Source organism: Lynx rufus, unplaced genomic scaffold (genome assembly GCF_022079265.1).
Source record: "Lynx rufus isolate CCGP_SWC_20201006 ecotype Redwood Valley unplaced genomic scaffold, mLynRuf1.p SCAF_22, whole genome shotgun sequence".
Taxonomy (NCBI): domain Eukaryota; kingdom Metazoa; phylum Chordata; class Mammalia; order Carnivora; family Felidae; genus Lynx; species Lynx rufus.
The window spans coordinates 20,502,430-20,519,757 of record NW_025814837.1 but is presented as its reverse complement, the minus strand read 5'-3'; the positions used below and the strand labels follow the sequence as shown (position 1 = coordinate 20,519,757).

The window sequence follows — 17,328 nt, the reverse complement described above, 5'->3', positions numbered from 1 at the left end:
CTGAGTTGTTAATGTTAGCCATTCTGACAGATGTGAGGTGGTATCTCATTGTGGTTTTGATTTGTATTTCCCTGATGGTGAGTGATGTGGAGCATTTTTTCATGTGTCGGTTGGCCATCTGGATGTCTTCTTTGGAGAATTGTCTATTCATGTCTTTTGCCCATTTCTTCACTGGATTATTTGTTTTTTGGGTGTTGAGTTTGATAAATTCTTTATAGATTTTGCATCCTACCCTTTATCTGATATGTCATTTGCAAATATCTTTCCCATTCCGTTGGTTGCCTTTTAGTTTTGCTGATTGTTTCCTTCGCTGTGCAGAAGCTTTTTATTTTGATGAGGTCCCAATAGTTCATTTTTGTTTTTGTTTCTCTTGCCTCTGGAGACATGTTGAGTAAGAAGTTGCTGTGGCCAAGACCAAAGAGGTTTTGCCTGCTTTCTCCTCAAGGATTTTGATGGCTTCCTATCTTACGTTTATGTCTTTCATCTACTTTGAGTTTATTTTTATGTATGGTGTAAGAAAGTGGGCCAGGTTCATTCTTCTGCATGTTGCTGTCCAGTTTTCCCAGCACCGTTTGCTGAAGAGACTGTCTTTATTCCATTGGCTATTGTTTCCTGCTTTGTCAAAGATTAGTTGGCCATATGTTTGTGGGTCCATTTCTGGGTTCTCTGTTCTGTTGATCTGAGGTGTGTTTTTGTGCTACAAACATTTTAATGTTTGTAGGATCTGTATGGATATATCCCTGATTTGGTAATTTGTATCTTCCCCCTTTTTCTCATTAGCTAGTGGTTTATCAGGTTTAGTGATTTTTCTCAAAGAACCAGCATTTTGTTTCGTTGATTTGCTCTACATGTGTTTGTGTGTGTGTGCACTCATGAGCACACATGAGTGTGTTCTATTTCATTGATTTCTGATCCTTACTAATCCATCCTGGGTTTTATTTGCTTTGTTATTTTTGTGTTATAGTTCTTCTTTTTCTAGGTTTTTTGGGGTTTTTTTTTGTTGTTTTAGATGGAAGCTTAGATTGATTTGCAATTTTTCATCTTTTCTGATCTGAGCATTTAATGCAATAAATTTTCTTTTAAATACTGCTTTACATCCCACATATTTTGATACGTTGTGTTTTTATCATAATTTAGTTCGAAATCTTTTCTAATTTCCCTTTGATTTCTTTTTTGTCCCATGTGTTTATTTATGTGTGTGCTGTTTAGTTGTTATATATTTGGGAATTTTCCAGATATTTTTATTTTATTAATTATAGTTTATTTCTGTTTTGGTCAAAGAACATACTTTGTATAATTTCAAACTTCTTACATGTATTAACTGTATTAAAATTCTGTTTTGTGGCCAAGAATATTCTACCTTAATGAATGTTCTATGACTACTTGAAAATATTACCCATCTTGCTTTTGTTAGCTGGAGTTTTCAGTAAGTGTCAATTTAGTCAAGTTGATTGATAGTGTTGCTTAAGCTTATTCATGTTGCTTTTCTGTCCGTTTTTTCCATCAATTACTGAGAGGAATGTTGGAATCCTCAACTATAATTGCAGACTTTTCTATTTTTCCTTTTAGTTCTGTCTCTGTTTATGTATTATGAAGCTCTTATTAGGTACATATACATTTAGGATTGTTGTGCTTCGTGATAAATTGACCACTTTATCATTATTAAGTGTCTCCATTTATCCCTGGTAATCTTCCTTTGGCTACAGCCAGATTTCCATCTGGTATCATCACCCTTCTCCTTGAAGAGCTTTTAATATTTCTTCTTGCACAGATCTAATAGCGTTGCATTTAAACGTTTTTGTTTGACTTCCTTTTTGAAATGTGTTTTAGCTCAGTTAAGAATTCTTAATTGACCATTTTCTGCAGTACTTTACCAAGTCTCTTCACTGTCTTCTAACTTGCATTTTTTTCTGACAAAAAGTCTGTTTCCTCAACTTTACTCTTTTACATATGAAGGATCCCTTTTCCCCCCTCTGAATTTTAAAATATAATCTATTTATTCTTGGTTTTCAGCTATTTATTTATGATGTGCCTTTGCATGACTTTTTGTTTAAGTTTATTTATTTTGAGAGAGAGTAAGCATGAGTGGGGGAGGGGCAGATAGAGGGAGAAAGAATCCCAAGCAGGCTCCATCCTGTCAGCACAGAGCCCGATGAAGGGCTTGAACCCACAAACAACGAAATCATCACCTGACCTCAAGTCAGACGCTTAACCAACTGAGCCACCCAGGCACCCCTTGCATGACTTTCTTAAAGGTTATTCTACCTGGGGTTCTTTGAGATTCTTAGTTCATTGGGTTCATAGTTTTATCAAAGTTGGAAAATTTGGGGCTATTATTTTCAACTTACTCATTTCTTCCGGGACTTCAATTACATGTATGTTGCGCTGTTTAATACTGTCTCACGGGTCACTAATGCTTTGTTCTTTTTTCTGTTTAATCTTTGTGCTTTGTTTTTGATCATTTCTTTTGCTTCGTCTTCATTTTCACTAATCTTTTCTTTGCAGGGTCTGTTCTGCTTTCCATCCCACAGTATATGGTTTTCATCTCAGAAATTCTAGCTCTTCTTTTTTATACCTTTCATACCTCTTCATTATGCTTACATTTTCATTTTTCATCTTGAGGGTTTTTATCTGGATATTAGGACTATTGGATCTGTTTCTATTAAACTTCTCCTGTTTATGAACTATATGTTCCTACTTTTATATATGCCCAGTAATTTTGGTTGGGTGGTAAACACCATAAAGTATAGTTTGGGGTTGCTGGAGTTGTTTTAATCTTCTTTTCGGTAATGTTGAATGTTGATGTCACGGGTAGGAATTATTCTAAGCCCTGTGCAACCTCTAGGGATTGTTTTTGTCTATTCTTTACTTGGAATCAGTTGAATCCTTTCAAGGTTTACATTAAAGCTCTGTTAGATCCAGAGCAATCTTTAGTCTTGAAAGATTTTATCTCTACCCTTCTGAGGATTTTACCTAATGCTCTATGTATTATTGCCGAATCTTTTCTAGCAGGAATAAGTACTATTCCCAACCCTGTGCAACCGCCAATAATTTTCTTGCCTGTTTCTTTCTAGTAGCTCTTTGTCAAATTTGAGTAGTTTCTCTCATTCATGTGCATATCAGTACCCAGCCAAAGATTAGAATGGGTCCTTCTGTTCTCTGCCTCTGAGACTATAGCTACATTGGCCTCCTCTAACATAAATAAACACTAATATTTGTCTCCTCAACTCAGTAACACTGCAGGGCTCTGTTTGGATCCCCCCTTTGTGCTGTAACCAGTGAGCTGGTACAATTATAGGGTGCTTTATTTCTCTTTTCTCCAATATCCAACTTGTTCTCCCTCTGGTCCAATGTCTGAAGTCCTTTCTTCTAAATACTCGAACTGGTTTTCTAGCTGTATAAGATGATAATATAAATCCTGTCCTTGTTACTTTATTTGTCCTAGAAGTAACGTGGCTATTAATTATAGTGATTTTTTTTAGGGTCATTAATAAGAGGGCAACATTTGGAATGGCTGGGTAGGCCTGGCTAGTATAATAAGCTGATAACAATACTAAAAGTTTTCCAAACAAAGTTCACAGTTTACCTGGGAGAGTCCTAGATGAAATCTAGGGCCTGGTGATGAAAGCAAGCAGATCCTAAAGTAAAACCTGATCACCACAAGGAAAATAAAATGGAGCATTTTATTCTGTTATTTCCCCCTGGCATCCTGCCCTGAATGTGACTCTCTGAAAGCTCAGAAGGGACGCAAGCCATCTCACCTAGAAAAAAAGCTATTTACATATCTGTATAGCCACATGTCTCCCTCCTGTGCAACCACCAGAGACAGGTCTTCAAGTACTAGCTTTACAGAAAGGCAAAATGTGGGGCGCCTGGGTGGCTCAGTCGGTTAAGCATCCGACTTCGGCTCAGGTCATGATCTCACGGTCCGTGGGTTCGAGCCCCGTGTCGGGCTCTGTGATGACAGCTCAGAGCCTGGAGCCTGTTTCAGATTCTGTGTCTCCCTCTTTCTCTGACCCTCCCCCGTTCATGCTCTGTCTCTCTCTGTCTCAAAAATAAATAAAAAAAAAAAAAAAAAAAAAAAAGAAAGGCAAAATGTGGTTCTCAGCAACACATATTAATGGACATGAAAAAAAAAAAAAAAGGACACATGAACACTTATGTGAAGAAAACCAGCACCTTAAAGGAAAAGAAACAACAACCAAGAAGTAACACTTGAGGAACCAAACTTAATAGAGGACACTAATGAAAACTTTGTTTTGAGAAGATATGGCCTCCATTTTTTCAAAGAGGGTGAAGGTGCACTAGTCTCCTTATCTCTGGTTTTGTTTTCCCTGATTTCAGTCACCTATGGTCAGCCTGCTGACCGGAAGCAGATCCTCCTGATGAATCCTCAGACAATCAATAGCCTAACAAACTGTGAAAATGCCTAGTCATTTACCTCACTTCATGTCATCATGTAGACATTTTATCATCTCACAGAGTCACAAGGGTGAGTACAGTACCAAAAGATTTTTTGAGAGACCACATTCACATAACTTTTAGTATACTGATACAATTCTATTTTATTACTATTGTTAATTTCTTACTGTGCCTAATTTATAAATTAAACTTTATCATAGGTATGTATGTATAGAAAAAATATATAGTATATATAAGGTTCAGCACTAAATGTGGTTTCAGGCATCCACTGGGGTCTTGGAATGTGTCCCTGCTGATAAGAGAGGACAACTGTACTATGAAAAGAAAATTTTTGAAATTTAAAACTGAAGAAAAAAATCTAACACCAAGGGGAAAAAACAGGGTGAAAAAAGAAGGGAACACAGTTGAAGATCAAATTTGAGTTGGAATATTAACCCAAAGAATATGCCCAGAATTCACAAAAGAACAGAGTCAAAGTTTTTTTTTTAAAAAAGCATGGATAATAGATTCAGAGGTTTAATATTCCAATTAAGTTCCAGATGAAGCAAACGAAAGAATGAAGAAGAAGAACTAATGAAAGAAAGAGAGAAAATTTTTCCAGAGAAATATATTGCTTCTGGTTGAAAGGATCCTTCAATTGTAGAACAGAATTAATTTTTAAATTAATCCTAAACACAAATAGTGATTTTTTTTAATTTTTAAAAATGTTCTTTACTTATTTTTGAGAGAGAGCGTGAGCAGGGGAGGGGCAGTGAGAGAGAGAGAGAGAGAGAGAGAGAGAGAGAGAGAATCTGAAGCAGGCTCCAGGCTCCAAGCTGTCAGCACAGAGCCCGATGCAGGGCTTGAACCCACGAACCGTGAGATCATGATGCTTAACTGACTGAGCCACCCAGGCACCCCTCATATTTTAAAGCCATAAAAAGAGAAAAATCCAAATATTTTCTAGAGAGGTGGGGGGGAAACCCCAGCTTATTCTTTAAAGAATGGGACTTAACACTACTTTAAAAAGTATTAATTTGAACTAAGACTTTTATGCAATAAAACCAACATTCAAATTTGAAAGAAAAAGATATCTTCAGAATACAAAGTACTCAATTTATTAACCAGGCCAACAGTCCCATTCTGAAAAAGTGAACTGAGCATATATTCTGGCCACCCCCCCCCCAAAAAAAAAGTGGACTAAGGTAGAGCAGGACAGGGAAAAAGGAAGTCTAGTTCTATATTAACATTTGAATTTCAGACCTCTCTTGGGAAATGAGCTCTAATTCCCACAGGACCACTGTAAGCTGGAGCTAACTGGCTACTTCTTTAAAAGAGCAAAGGTCGTTAGCTGCAGTCACAGTGGCCTATTGCCTCGCTTCTATTTGCTGTTGGTGCCCACCCCGCCTCCATAGGCATTTGAGTTGATCTAAGCCTTAAGCCAAAGGAATTCTTATCCAATAAGGTTATATGCATCCAGGGGTGACGTGGGCATCCTTGAAAATATCCCTGCCATACCCACAGAAACACAAATTAATAGAATAACATCTACAGCATTGCTTCCCAAACATTTATTCTCCAAAGCATTTCCCAAAGGTAGGAACTGACGGGCGGTGTGCTGTACTTGAAAGCCAAGGACCAGTGTGCTTTCTAAGCCATAGCTTTCATGTTCCCTTGAGAGTCCCTGCAATCCAGACAACAGAACCCAGGTTTGCAGCCAAGACACTCTCTGCCACTTAACTAGCTGTTGGCCTCGAGCAAGTCACTTAATCTTTATGAATCTCATTTCTTCACCAATAAAATGAAAATGACCTACAGAGCTAGACGGGATAAGAGGTAATGCATTTAAAACACTCAGCATCAGAAGGGGTGTAATAAATGGTGATCTGCTTCTTAATTTCTCAGGTGGCGAACGGGGGCTGAGGTCACTTAAAGACTCATCAGATTTTCTAGCGTCTCCCCTGGCTGGCCGGCATCTGCCCTCTGACTCAGGTCAGGCGTGGAGCCCGTGGCCCCAATGTGCTTCTAGGCGATCGCACTCTGGTCAGACCCTGCTCCTTCGTCTTGGGCGCCGCTCCCGAGAAGGTCACTTCGCTAGTTTCCCAACGCGGCGCGGGACGTCCTCCTAAGCCTCGGGTCCGCCGCGGCCCAGAGCGAATCCTCACCAGCGTCGTGCGTGGCAGCACGGGGTTGCAGACGCGGCGGGAACTGCTCGGGCGTCCTGGGGAGCCCGGAACCGAGCCTGCCACTCGGGGCCGGCCGAGTTCTCGGTCGCGGCCGTGCGGCCAATCAGCGTCCGCCGGGCCGGGCTCTGCCCCTCCCTCCGCGCACGGGGCCTGCGGCGGAGTCGCCGGCGCGGCCAGCTCCGGGTGCTGGGCGGTGACATGGTGCGTGGCAGGATCTCCAGGCTCTCAGTGCGGGACGTGCGCTTCCCCACGTCGCTGGGGGGCCACGGCTCGGACGCCATGGTAAGCGCTGAGCGAACGCGGGTGCCCTCTCGCCGCGAGGACGCCCAGGCCCCGAGTAGGCGCGGGCAGTCCAGTGGGTCGCGGAAGTTCCCCACTTTGGAACTGTTGCTTTTGCAAAGGCGGAGGCCTGGAAGGGGACTAAAAGTAACCAGAAACTCTCCATCCCCCGGGGCTTTTTCTTTTTTCGCATTTTTTTTTCTTTTGACGTTTAATATTTCCTGTTTTTGCATTTACGATCCGCATTTTGCTGTAAAGAGTAAAATGCCTAATATGCCAACGACAGCAAAGTGGTTTTGTTGAATCCCCACCAACGAAACCCTAGAACACATTGCTGGCTTCTCTGTACTGAGAGGGGGAGTTCGTGGTGGGGTACTGGCTGTTTTGGGTGGTGATCCTGCCTCTTCCACAACTTGTGTGACGTGGGAAAGACGCTTAACCTCTCTGGGCATCTTGGGCCCATCTGTGAAATGGAGTCACACTGGCTAGGAAACCAAACAAGCTGGTAGTAACTCTGGGTCATGTGAGGGGGGGCTCTTATGAAATTACCAAAACATTGTTGTAAAGGATTTGCCACTGTAGAGAGTTATGCAAATTCCCGTCTTTGGAGATACAGTAAAGGCACAGGCTTTGACCTAAATACTGAAGGGCGTTTTTGCTTATTGAGAGTGTTTAGAGGGACTCCTCCCACCTACCACCATCTAGTGCAGTGGTTTCCAAATACAGGGAGGCATTTACTGTAGAATAATTTAAGAAATGGAATTTGTCTCTGGGCCCCAGTGTTTTATGACCTCTGGGTCTCCCTGAGGATCCTCATGTGTGAACACATGATGGGAATTGAGAAACATCCATGTTAGGATAATGGTTACTTGCTCCCTATGTGGACGGAGAGGAATGAGTACCAGAGGACTCTAATTCATCCTATAATGTTGTGCTTCCTAAGTGGGCGGAGGGCAGGCTGATATCAGTACATGACCTATGCTCTTTGTGTACTGGAAATATTTAAAAAAAATAAGTTTCTCATTAAAAAGTGCCAACCAAATTCTGACATTTAAAAGAACATCTTTTAGGGATGCCTGGGTGACTCAGTTGGTTAAGCATCTGGCTTTTGAGTTCGGCTCAGGGCATGATCTCATGGTTTGTGAGTTCGAACCCCACATCAGGCTTTGCACTGACAGCGTGGAGCATGCTTGGGATCCTCTGTCTTCTCTCTCTCTCTCTCTCTCAAAATAAAGAAATAAACTTAAAAAAAAGAATGTCATTTATTCTGAGATTAAGTTATTTCCACTTTTAAAAATCCTTATGTGTTCTTATATTATGGTAAATGACTTAAAAAAACACCCAGTTGGCAATCCTTGGTGGATCTCCAAATGCTTGACATTTCCCTGCCTTGTAAAATTCAAACACCTGAGCTAGTGCAACCACCTTTACCTCTCTGAGATGTAGCAGCTGTGGGTAAACAACTCATTGTCTCTAAGCCTCAGGCTATCTTCTCCATGCGTGAGTATGATAGTATCTACTTCGTGCATTAAATGAGATGCCTGTAAAGTGCTTGACACAGAGTAAGCCATCAAAAAGTGTTGGCTGTAATTACTATTTACATATGAGGAAACTAAAGCAGAAAGGGGCTCTGGCCTAGATTTTTCTTTGCTTTGAATTTGTGAAGTGTTAAAGTAGCCTGGTGTACTGTAGAATAATTTAAGAAATGGAATTTGTCCCTGGGCCTGAGTGGTTTATGTCCTCTGGGTCAGGAGAGGTTATCTAATACCTGTATTGCAAACTCATAAATACTTAAGTATTTATCTTCCAGAGATATGGGGTGTGTTGTGTGCTGATTCTTAGGTGCCTTCTTTTTTTTTTTTAATTTTTTTTTTCAACGTTTATTTATTTTTTGGGGACACAGAGAGACAGAGCATGAACGGGGGAGGGGCAGAGAGGGAGGGAGACACAGAATCGGAAACAGGCTCCAGGCTCTGAGCCATCAGCCCAGAGCCTGACGCGGGGCTCGAACTCATGGACCGCGAGATCGTGACCTGGCTGAAGTCGGACGCCCAACCGACTGCGCCACCCAGGCGTCTTAGGTGCCTTCTTAACAGAATGTGCTATTTTGTACTTCTTGGTGGTACTGCTTCCCGTGCCCTCACGGCTTGCTGAACTCAGCAATTCAGCTGTGTTCAGCACTTAGCAGCAGAGTGAGCCTTCCTAATCAGAAGTAGGATATATTCATGAAGTCCCCAAGTCTGTTAGAGGTAAAGGATTCCACTGTGATTTCTTTTTTTTTTTTTAATCGGCCTTTTAGGAAAAGTGGAGTGCTCAAGGCTGGGTGGTACTTACAAGTTGCTTGCTTGTCTAGGCACTCATCAAGTTTCCAGAAGCCCCGGGGCTATGGGCTCACAGCCCAGCTCCGGCTGACCCCACCACTTCCTACGCATACTTTTCCTTTCCTTTCCCCATTGTCTGCTGAGCTCCCTCGAGTGCCTGTGTCAGACCACTCCACTCTTTTGCTGCTCTGGCCCCTTTTCCTGCACCCCCAGCAGTTAGAAGACTGCCCACTGCATCACCCAGAAGACTGAAAACAAATGCACCCTTAACCCCATCTCCCCCCATTAGTGTCCAAACCAACCCTCTCGTCTTTCTTTCCCTTTATCCTGTAAGTCCTATCCTCCCAAACTAATCTATTCTGTGTCCCCATTCCCACCCCTTTTGACTCCCAAGGCCCCCATTCTTCTCCCCTCCCTCTCCATCCAGTATTTTCTTCTTTAGTCTCTTTTTCCAGTGGTTCCTTTTCTGTCCCACATAGACAGGGATTCCCATTTTGGAGTCACCTTTCCTTGACCCTAACACCTCTACTTCCTTCTCTGTCTGCTCCTTTCCCACTACACGCTAAATTACTGGTTCATTCCTGTTGGCCTCTGACCTTTATATTTACTTCCTCCTTCATCTGTAATCAACTTCTGTCTCCTTCCTTCTCTTGGGATTGACGTTATTTCTGCTTCCAGGGTCCTTACCCCTGGTCTGCATGTCATGTTGTCTGCTGAGCCTCCTCTTCCTGCCATCATTCTCCCCCTGGCTGGCTGCTGCTGCTTCCTGTACTGATCCCCTTCTTCCCTCTGCAAAGCTCAGGCTTTAAGGCTGCTCCCTGCGCCCTTCCCTCCACTCCCCCTCCACCCCCGTCTCATTGCACACTCCCAGTAAGACACCCCCCCCCCCGCCCTGTGTTGACGGCTTCAGTGCCCCCTTGTAGGCCAATGATTCCCAGATCTCATTTCTGGATCTCCCCTCTCCAGAACCCAGTGGTCAAACCAGGGTGTCACCAATCCTGAAACACACTTCAGTCTTTCCCTTTTCTTTTCTTTAAAAAAAATTTTTTTATTTGCAAGAGAAGAGAGCGCAAGTGGGAGAAGGGGCAGAGAGAGAGAGAGAGAGAGAGAGAGAGAGAGAGAGAGAGAAAATCCTAAGCAGGCTCTGCACCATCAGCTCAGAGCCCAGTACAGGGCCTCAACTCACTAACCGTGAGATCAGAAACCTGAGCTGAAACCAAGAGTGGGACACTTAACCAACTGAGCCACCCAGGCACCCCAGTCTTTCCCTTTTTTGTCTTCACTGCCACTGTCACGCAAGTATTCTCTCCTGACTTGCAGGTCCTTCGTGCCATCCCCCACTGCTGCAAGGCTCCCCATCCTCAACCTACTGACTCAAGGTTCTATTTTCATCATAAAGCCTCCTCCAGCCTTGAGTGCATTCAGCTGATGGTGCTCTCTGCCTGGCTTCCTTAGTCTGCATTTCTCCCAGAGACTTACCATGTCCTGCCTCATGTTAGTAGAGTTTTTGTAACCCTGGCTTCTAAACTGTAACTTTCTTAAGGGCATACATGTCTGTGCCAGGTCAGCCCTCTGCACAGTCTCTGATACACAGCTCAGCAACCCTTCACACCCAGTGCCCCCCTCCGCACTAGGCTTTGATGCCAGACAAAGACCTCCTGTCCACCGTGTGTGCCTTCTCCTCTTCCCTGAATATGGGGATTTCAATTCTGCCTCTTTAAACTTAAGTTTCCTCATCTGTCAGGGATAATAGCACCTACTTTATAATATTGTTGTGAGGATTAAGTTAAGTGGCTTTTAAAACAGTGTGCCAGAACAACAAATGTTCTGTAATAATAACAATAATAATAATAAAAACAGTAATAAATTGTCATCGTCCAGTCTTCAGTAGTTGCACCGTGCATTCCTTTTTGATGCATTTGGATCTTCTGCCTGGCTTTGGGGGTCTCCATTATCTGCCCCCACACCCCCTATCCAGGCTTGTCTCCATTCACTTGCCACCCAGTGCCTCAAGGGCCTTGTACTCCTCTGTCTCCCAGGTTTTGGGGTTTCGTATTGCTCCCCCTTGCCCACATGCCTTCATCTGTCCCTTTGTCCATCCCATTGTCTTCATCCCCTGCTTCCCCTCCTCTTTCCCTCTTGCCCTTCTGTGGTGCTTCTGGCTGACCACATATTAGCACCTGACCTTGTACTGTCCTAGAACTGCCCTCGCCTGGTTCTTGTGTGTTGGCTTCTTCTCCTCACTCTATGAGAGATTTCTAGACACAGACTGGTTTTTTTCACCTCTGCATCTCCCATATTGACAAGTAGTGTTGAGTTTCATAATAGTCTGTCAGTAAACACTTATCAAAATACCATTGATAGTAGAAAGTTAAAAAACAAAGAACAGGCTAATTTGTTTTGAAGTTTTATTCTTTGTTTTCCCCCAGTGATCTCCTTGACCTGTGCCATTGTCTTTTCAGCCCTGCTGCAAATTGCAAAAAAGATAAGCTCAATTTTCTGTGAGGCTTTCTGAAACCTTGGCTGCTTCCATTTGCAGCTACTTGTGGGGCTCAGTCAGTTGAGTGTCTGCCTCTTGATTTCAGCTGCGGTCATGATCCCAGGTCGTTGGATTGAGCCCCACATTGGTATGGAGGCTGCTCAAGATTCTCTTCCTCTTTCTCCCCCTTTGACCCTCTCCCCCACTTATGCTCTCTCAAAAAAAACAACACTAAAGTAAAAAAACAACCCCAAACAAAACAAAACAAAAACCTTTTGAATATAGCTCTGCTCAGACAGTTGAGAGAGGTAGTTTAGGTGAAAACTCTGGATTAAAATCTAAGCTGATCATCAGAAAACTCCGGATTAAAATCTAAGCTGATCATTGCAGGTTTGCAATTTGTCTAATTGCAAACTGACACTAAAAATGGACATGTTGCCCTTGTTAAAATAATATGGATCTTTCAGAAGGACTTTCCCTTTGTCCATTTAGAGCTCCTGCAGAAAATGGGGTACACCAAGGGGCACGAATTGGAGCTCGTCTTGCATGTCCCCTCTTGCATTTTTAAGAAGTTTTTTGTTTATTTTTGAGAGAGATAGAGCGAGCAGGGGAGGGGCAGAGAGAGGGAGACACAGAATCTGAAGCAGGCTCCACGCTCTGAGTTGTCAGCACAGAGCCCGACATGGAGCTTGAACTCACAAACCTTGAGATCATTCGTGACCTGAGCCAAAGTCAGATGCTTAACCGACTAAGCTGCCCAGGCACGCCTCCTGTTGCATTTTCTATTCTTATGTGATGTTCTGAGGTGTACGTTTGGACTCCTCACATTTGCCTTGTGGGACGGGGTGCATTTTTCCTGCAGCACACAGACCCTGATTATTCGGCTGCGTATGTTGTCTTAGAGACCGATGCGGAAGACGGGCTCAAAGGGTATGGAATTACCTTCACTCTGGGAAAAGGCACGGAAGTTGGTGAGTTGACCCTTCTCTTAAGTTTCCAGAATGCTTAATTTGCACTTAGATTCCAGTGGTGACCTTACTTTTCTCTGTATGTACATTGCTCAAGGTGAGTAAAAACAGTGTTTCATAGTTTGTTTCATTGGGAGAAAAGGTGGCAGAACTTGGCCCTTCTCCTTGCAGTCATCGATGGACTGCGGGAATATCTGTGAATCTCAGCCTGTTTCTCTGTCTGAGCTAGGCCGGGGGGCGGGGGGTGATGGTGGCTGAGGGACACCAGAAGGACCAACGGGCATTTATGTGGAAAGGCTTATTGTGATGTGCACAGTGAGCCCCTTGCTCTTCAAAGTACTTCACACCAAGTGGTTTCAAGTTCACTGCTTTTCATGGCAGAAGGGCCTCTGGCTGCCTGGGTTTGGAGCTGTCATCTGGGGAAAGCTGGTTGTGCAGGAGGCACATTGAGCCACGAGTGAAGTCATTCTCTCAGAGCTGGAGAGAGCTCAGTGGTGGTCTTGAGGCCCCTCACATTTTAGAAATAAAGAAACAGAGACCCAGACAGCTGCTCAGCTAGTCCCACAGAACTCCTGACTGCCTAAAGTGCTTTCTTTCCACATTTAAATACAAGTTGTTTGTTTGATTTTTTTTTGAAGTACATAATCCACGCACAAGGTACAAAATTCAAGAAGTAAAAAAAGATGAACTTTGCCAGTCAATTTCCATGGATCATTAGGATCTGAAACCAAATTATGATAGTTGATGAGTGAGGATCTAGGAAGGAAACAGATTCTCTAACTTTGGTGGTGATACGACAGCTCTTCCAAAGGTACTTGCACTGTCAGCTCTCCCTACATGTAAAGTGGAAGCCTTGCCCCACTGAAAGATTCTAATATTGTCAAGCAGATGAAAGGAGTGTGTGTGTGTGTGTGTGTGTGTGTGTGTGTGTGTAGGAAGGACAAGGGAACCTTTCTTGAACTTTAACAGAAACGATTGTGCAGTGTGAGGACAGTTTTTAACTTTTATTTTGTTTTATTTTTATTATTTTTTAAGTAGGCCCCATGTCCAGCATGGAGCCCAACATGAGGCTTGACTCCTGACCCTGAGATAAAAACCTGAGCAGAGATCAAGAGTCTGACACTTAAACTGACTGAACCACCCAGCTGCCCCTAGAAGGACACTTTTTTAAAACTTGGTGCAAGTTAGGGGTGCCTAGGGGCTCACTCAGTTAAGTGTTCATCTCAGGTCATGATCTCGCATTTCACATTTTGTGAGTTAGATTTTTGCCTTGGGCTCTGTCTTGACAGCTCAGAGCCTGGAGCCTGCAGCCTGCTTTGGATTCTTTGTCTTCCTCTCTCTCTCTGCCCCTCCCCCACTCATGCTTGAGGGCTCGCACGCGCTCGCTCTCTCTCTCTCTCTCTCTCTCAAAAAGAAGTAAACATTAAAAAAAAAATAAAAGACTTGGTACAAGTTAAACAGAGAGAGGGTTAGTTCATTTTCCAGGAGGGCTGTGGGCAGCTTCAGAACAGAGATGAGGCTTTGAGATTCGTCTTGAAAGGTAGCTAGGACTTTGCCAGGTAGCAGGAGACTCAGCAATGGTTTCCTGTCCCCCTCCCCATTAAGTCAACCATTTGCTGTTAATGTTTTTCCAAAGGCAGTGACCGCTGGCCACAATAGGTTTGTGAGCTGTGTGTCAGCTTTGCCCGCAACTTTAATGGTTTCTGGTGTAAGCTGAGTGCTTTATGAAGCTGCCTTCTCCATATTGCAGACCATATAGGGTGGCCCCCAAAGGTTGCCTAAAACTCAGCAAGTTGACAAAATATGTTATGGGATGGACCATTGGAACCACTCTGGTAATAGCCGAGACTTTGAACTTTGCTGACTGGGGCACACAGTATGGGGACCCTGCATGTGTTTTGTGCTCACTGGGACTTGATATAGGAGATAGGAGGCTCCCCCTCTCTGGTTGCTGAGCTCTGTGCTTTGGGCCTTCGTGGACCTCTGCCTCCTCCATTCCCATCCCCTCCCAGCTGTCCTGATGGACATCTCAGCCAGGGGAGATGCCATCTCTCTATGTCTATAATAAATGCTTCTTTTGCGGTGATGTAGTTGGCTTCCGGAGCATTTTTCAGACCACAATATGACAGAACCCATTTTAACTTTATGGGCTTTTTAAAGTTTATTTATTTATTTAGAGAGAGGGAGAAAGGGGAGAGTTCACAAGAGAGGGGGAAGGGCAGAGAGAGAGAAAGAGAATTCCAAGGCTTTCTGCCAGTGCAGAGCCCCGACACAGGGCTCCAGCTCCTGAACTGTGTGCGATATGATGACCTGAACCAAAATCAAGAGTCGGACGCTGGATCAACTGAGCCACCCAGGTGCTCCCATTTTAGCTTTAAACTTGCTCCCTATTTCAGGTGATTCATCGCAGTCTCACTGAATGTGTTACATGGCATTTGCATTCAAGTTGAAAAAACATTCCGTTAGCACATCACGGTTCTCCTGCACTTTTACCAGCTTACTTACCTGTGCATTCTTTTATGATTAGAAAAAGAAAAAAATAGTGCTTTCCTCATTACTGTGAAGGTAGTGCTTGTTTGCGTGTGTGAGAGAGACAGGAAGGGAGGGTTACAGTTATTTGTTTAATGTATAGAAGACACCAATATAGTTCTTAAAAAAATAGAAGAAAAAAAAGATGAAGAAAGAAGAATTTCTAAAGAGACAAAAAACAGCCATAAGGGTTCACACCAGCCCTCAGGCTCAGACACCCATGGTCATCCATCGGCCTTACTGACTTGTCCTTTCTGTGCCAGAGGGTGGCAGGGAGTTAGTCAGCAAGACGTGCCTTCAGTGACCAGTTTTTTCCAGATGAATTTCCCATCCATGGCATCAAAGCAAACCTGAGGCAGACTGTCCTGTGCACTGGATGACCACCACTACCGAGATTTCTGTCGAATGCACCCAATTTTAGTTACCTTCTTCCAGTGCCCTCCTTTTGAGCAAGGAAAATCTGTGCTATAGATGAATACATTAGTGCTGCTTATGCATCTCTTAGAGCTGTGAAAGGTGAGCTCATCCTCAACTTTGTTAAGGGCATTTTCCATGTGGGGCAAACCAGAGGTATGCTTCATCAGTGGTTTCTAGCAGCTGTCTCATCAACGAGATGGAGGTTTTAACTAGATGATGGTATATACCTCTTTGTGAGTTGCTGACTGCCTCTTCAGATGTCTTTAATCCTAGAGCACCAACCATCAAGGTGTGAGAAGGATTCTGTCTTCTCACATTCTAGGGAATGCATATCTGAACTGGAATGATTCTATAGCCCTTAACAGAAGCCCTAGAGAACCTGCAATGGTTGCTCCAGCCCTAATGCTACATTTGAGAGCAGGTGTGCATTCATGTATGAACACTGTTCCACACAGAAGCCAGGCGCATCCTGACAGCTTGTTTCAGATATGTCAGAGGTCTTTCTCCTAGGATCTGGAGGATAGTAAAACTGCACCAGTGGTTAGTAGAACAGCTATCCTATGAAATGACCTGAGTAATAATCACAGAAATGGCAACACCAAACAACAAATTTATCAAAAAAAATTTATAACAAATTAATTGCTTTGGGGCTAGATGACTTGATTTGATTATTTTGGTCATTTATGTGTACTAATTGTTTTCTAGCATGACTGAAGGGTAGAAGGGTCTTTCCAATTCAATCTGTTACTTACTCTTCATCTGAAATAATACAATAAAGCCTTTTTAAGTAAAATACGGAAAAAAAAAAGGATGGTAATTCTGAGCCAAATTAAATTTGACCTTCAAATTACTTAAGAAAACATATAGTGGGGTGCTTGGGTAGCTCAGTAGGTTAAACATCCGACTCTTGATTCAGCTCAGGTCATGGTCAAACAGTTCATGAGATCTAGCCCCATGTTGAGCTCTGAGCTGATAGCACGGAGCCTGCTTGGGATTTCACACTCCCTCTCTCTCTGACCCTCTCCTGCTCCTACTCATTCTCAAAATAAATAAACTTTTTTCTTTCTCAAAATAAATAAACTTAAAGCGTAGTATATCATCAATCAATAGGAAAAAATTAAATCTTTAAGAAAAGTGTTTTCATGTACTTTAACATTTTACATGTGAGTATTTATTTCAAATTCGTTTCATCTTTAGTAGTGTGTTATAGTGTGACTTCAAGATATTTTCTATGCTTGACAATAATTGGAAGGTACCTCTTTTTTTTTTACTTTTATTTTTTTTAACTTTAGAGAAAGAGCATGCCAGAGGGGCAGAGAGAGAGAGAGAGTTTCTCATCCAAGCAGGCCCCAAGCTCAGCACAGAACCTGATGCCAGAGCTCAATCCCAGGGCCCTGGGATCATGACCTGAGCCAAAATCAAGAGTTAGATGCTTAACCAACTGAGCCACTCAGGTGCTTCCCCCCACTGCTTTTTTTTTTTTTTTAATTTGATAAATCAGTCTCTTTATTCCTTAGGAACAATGAAATAGAGAAGTTTGATTTTGAAAATGACTGGACACTTGGGGCGCCTGGGTGGCTCAGTTGGTTAAGCCGACTTCGGCTCAGGTCGTGATCTCACAGTCCGTGAGTTCGAGCCCCGCGTCGGGCTCTGTGCTGCCAGCTCAGAGCCTGGAGCCTGCTTCTGATTCTGTGTCTCCCTCTCTCTCTGACCCTCCCCCACTCATGCTCTGTCTCTCTCTGCCTCAG

General features: G+C 43.2%; 1 protein-coding gene across 3 annotated transcripts in view; it reads left to right on the top strand.

Annotated features, from left to right (window-relative positions):
• Positions 1-6,784: 6,784 nt before the first annotated feature.
• ENOSF1 (enolase superfamily member 1) overlaps positions 6,785-17,328 on the top strand; it is a 30,166-nt gene continuing 19,622 nt past the window's right edge. The window contains exons 1-2 of one of the 3 annotated variants that reach the window (XM_047087045.1): positions 6,785-6,869; positions 12,569-12,637. Coding sequence is in view for 2 of the 3 variants with exons in the window: in XM_047087044.1 (XP_046943000.1) it covers positions 6,786-6,869; positions 12,529-12,637 (193 nt within the window). In the remaining variant the exon portion in view is untranslated. Of the gene's footprint in view, positions 6,870-12,528; positions 12,638-17,328 lie in introns of those variants that run through there. The other 2 variants (XM_047087044.1, XM_047087046.1) reach the window with 2 other exon arrangements.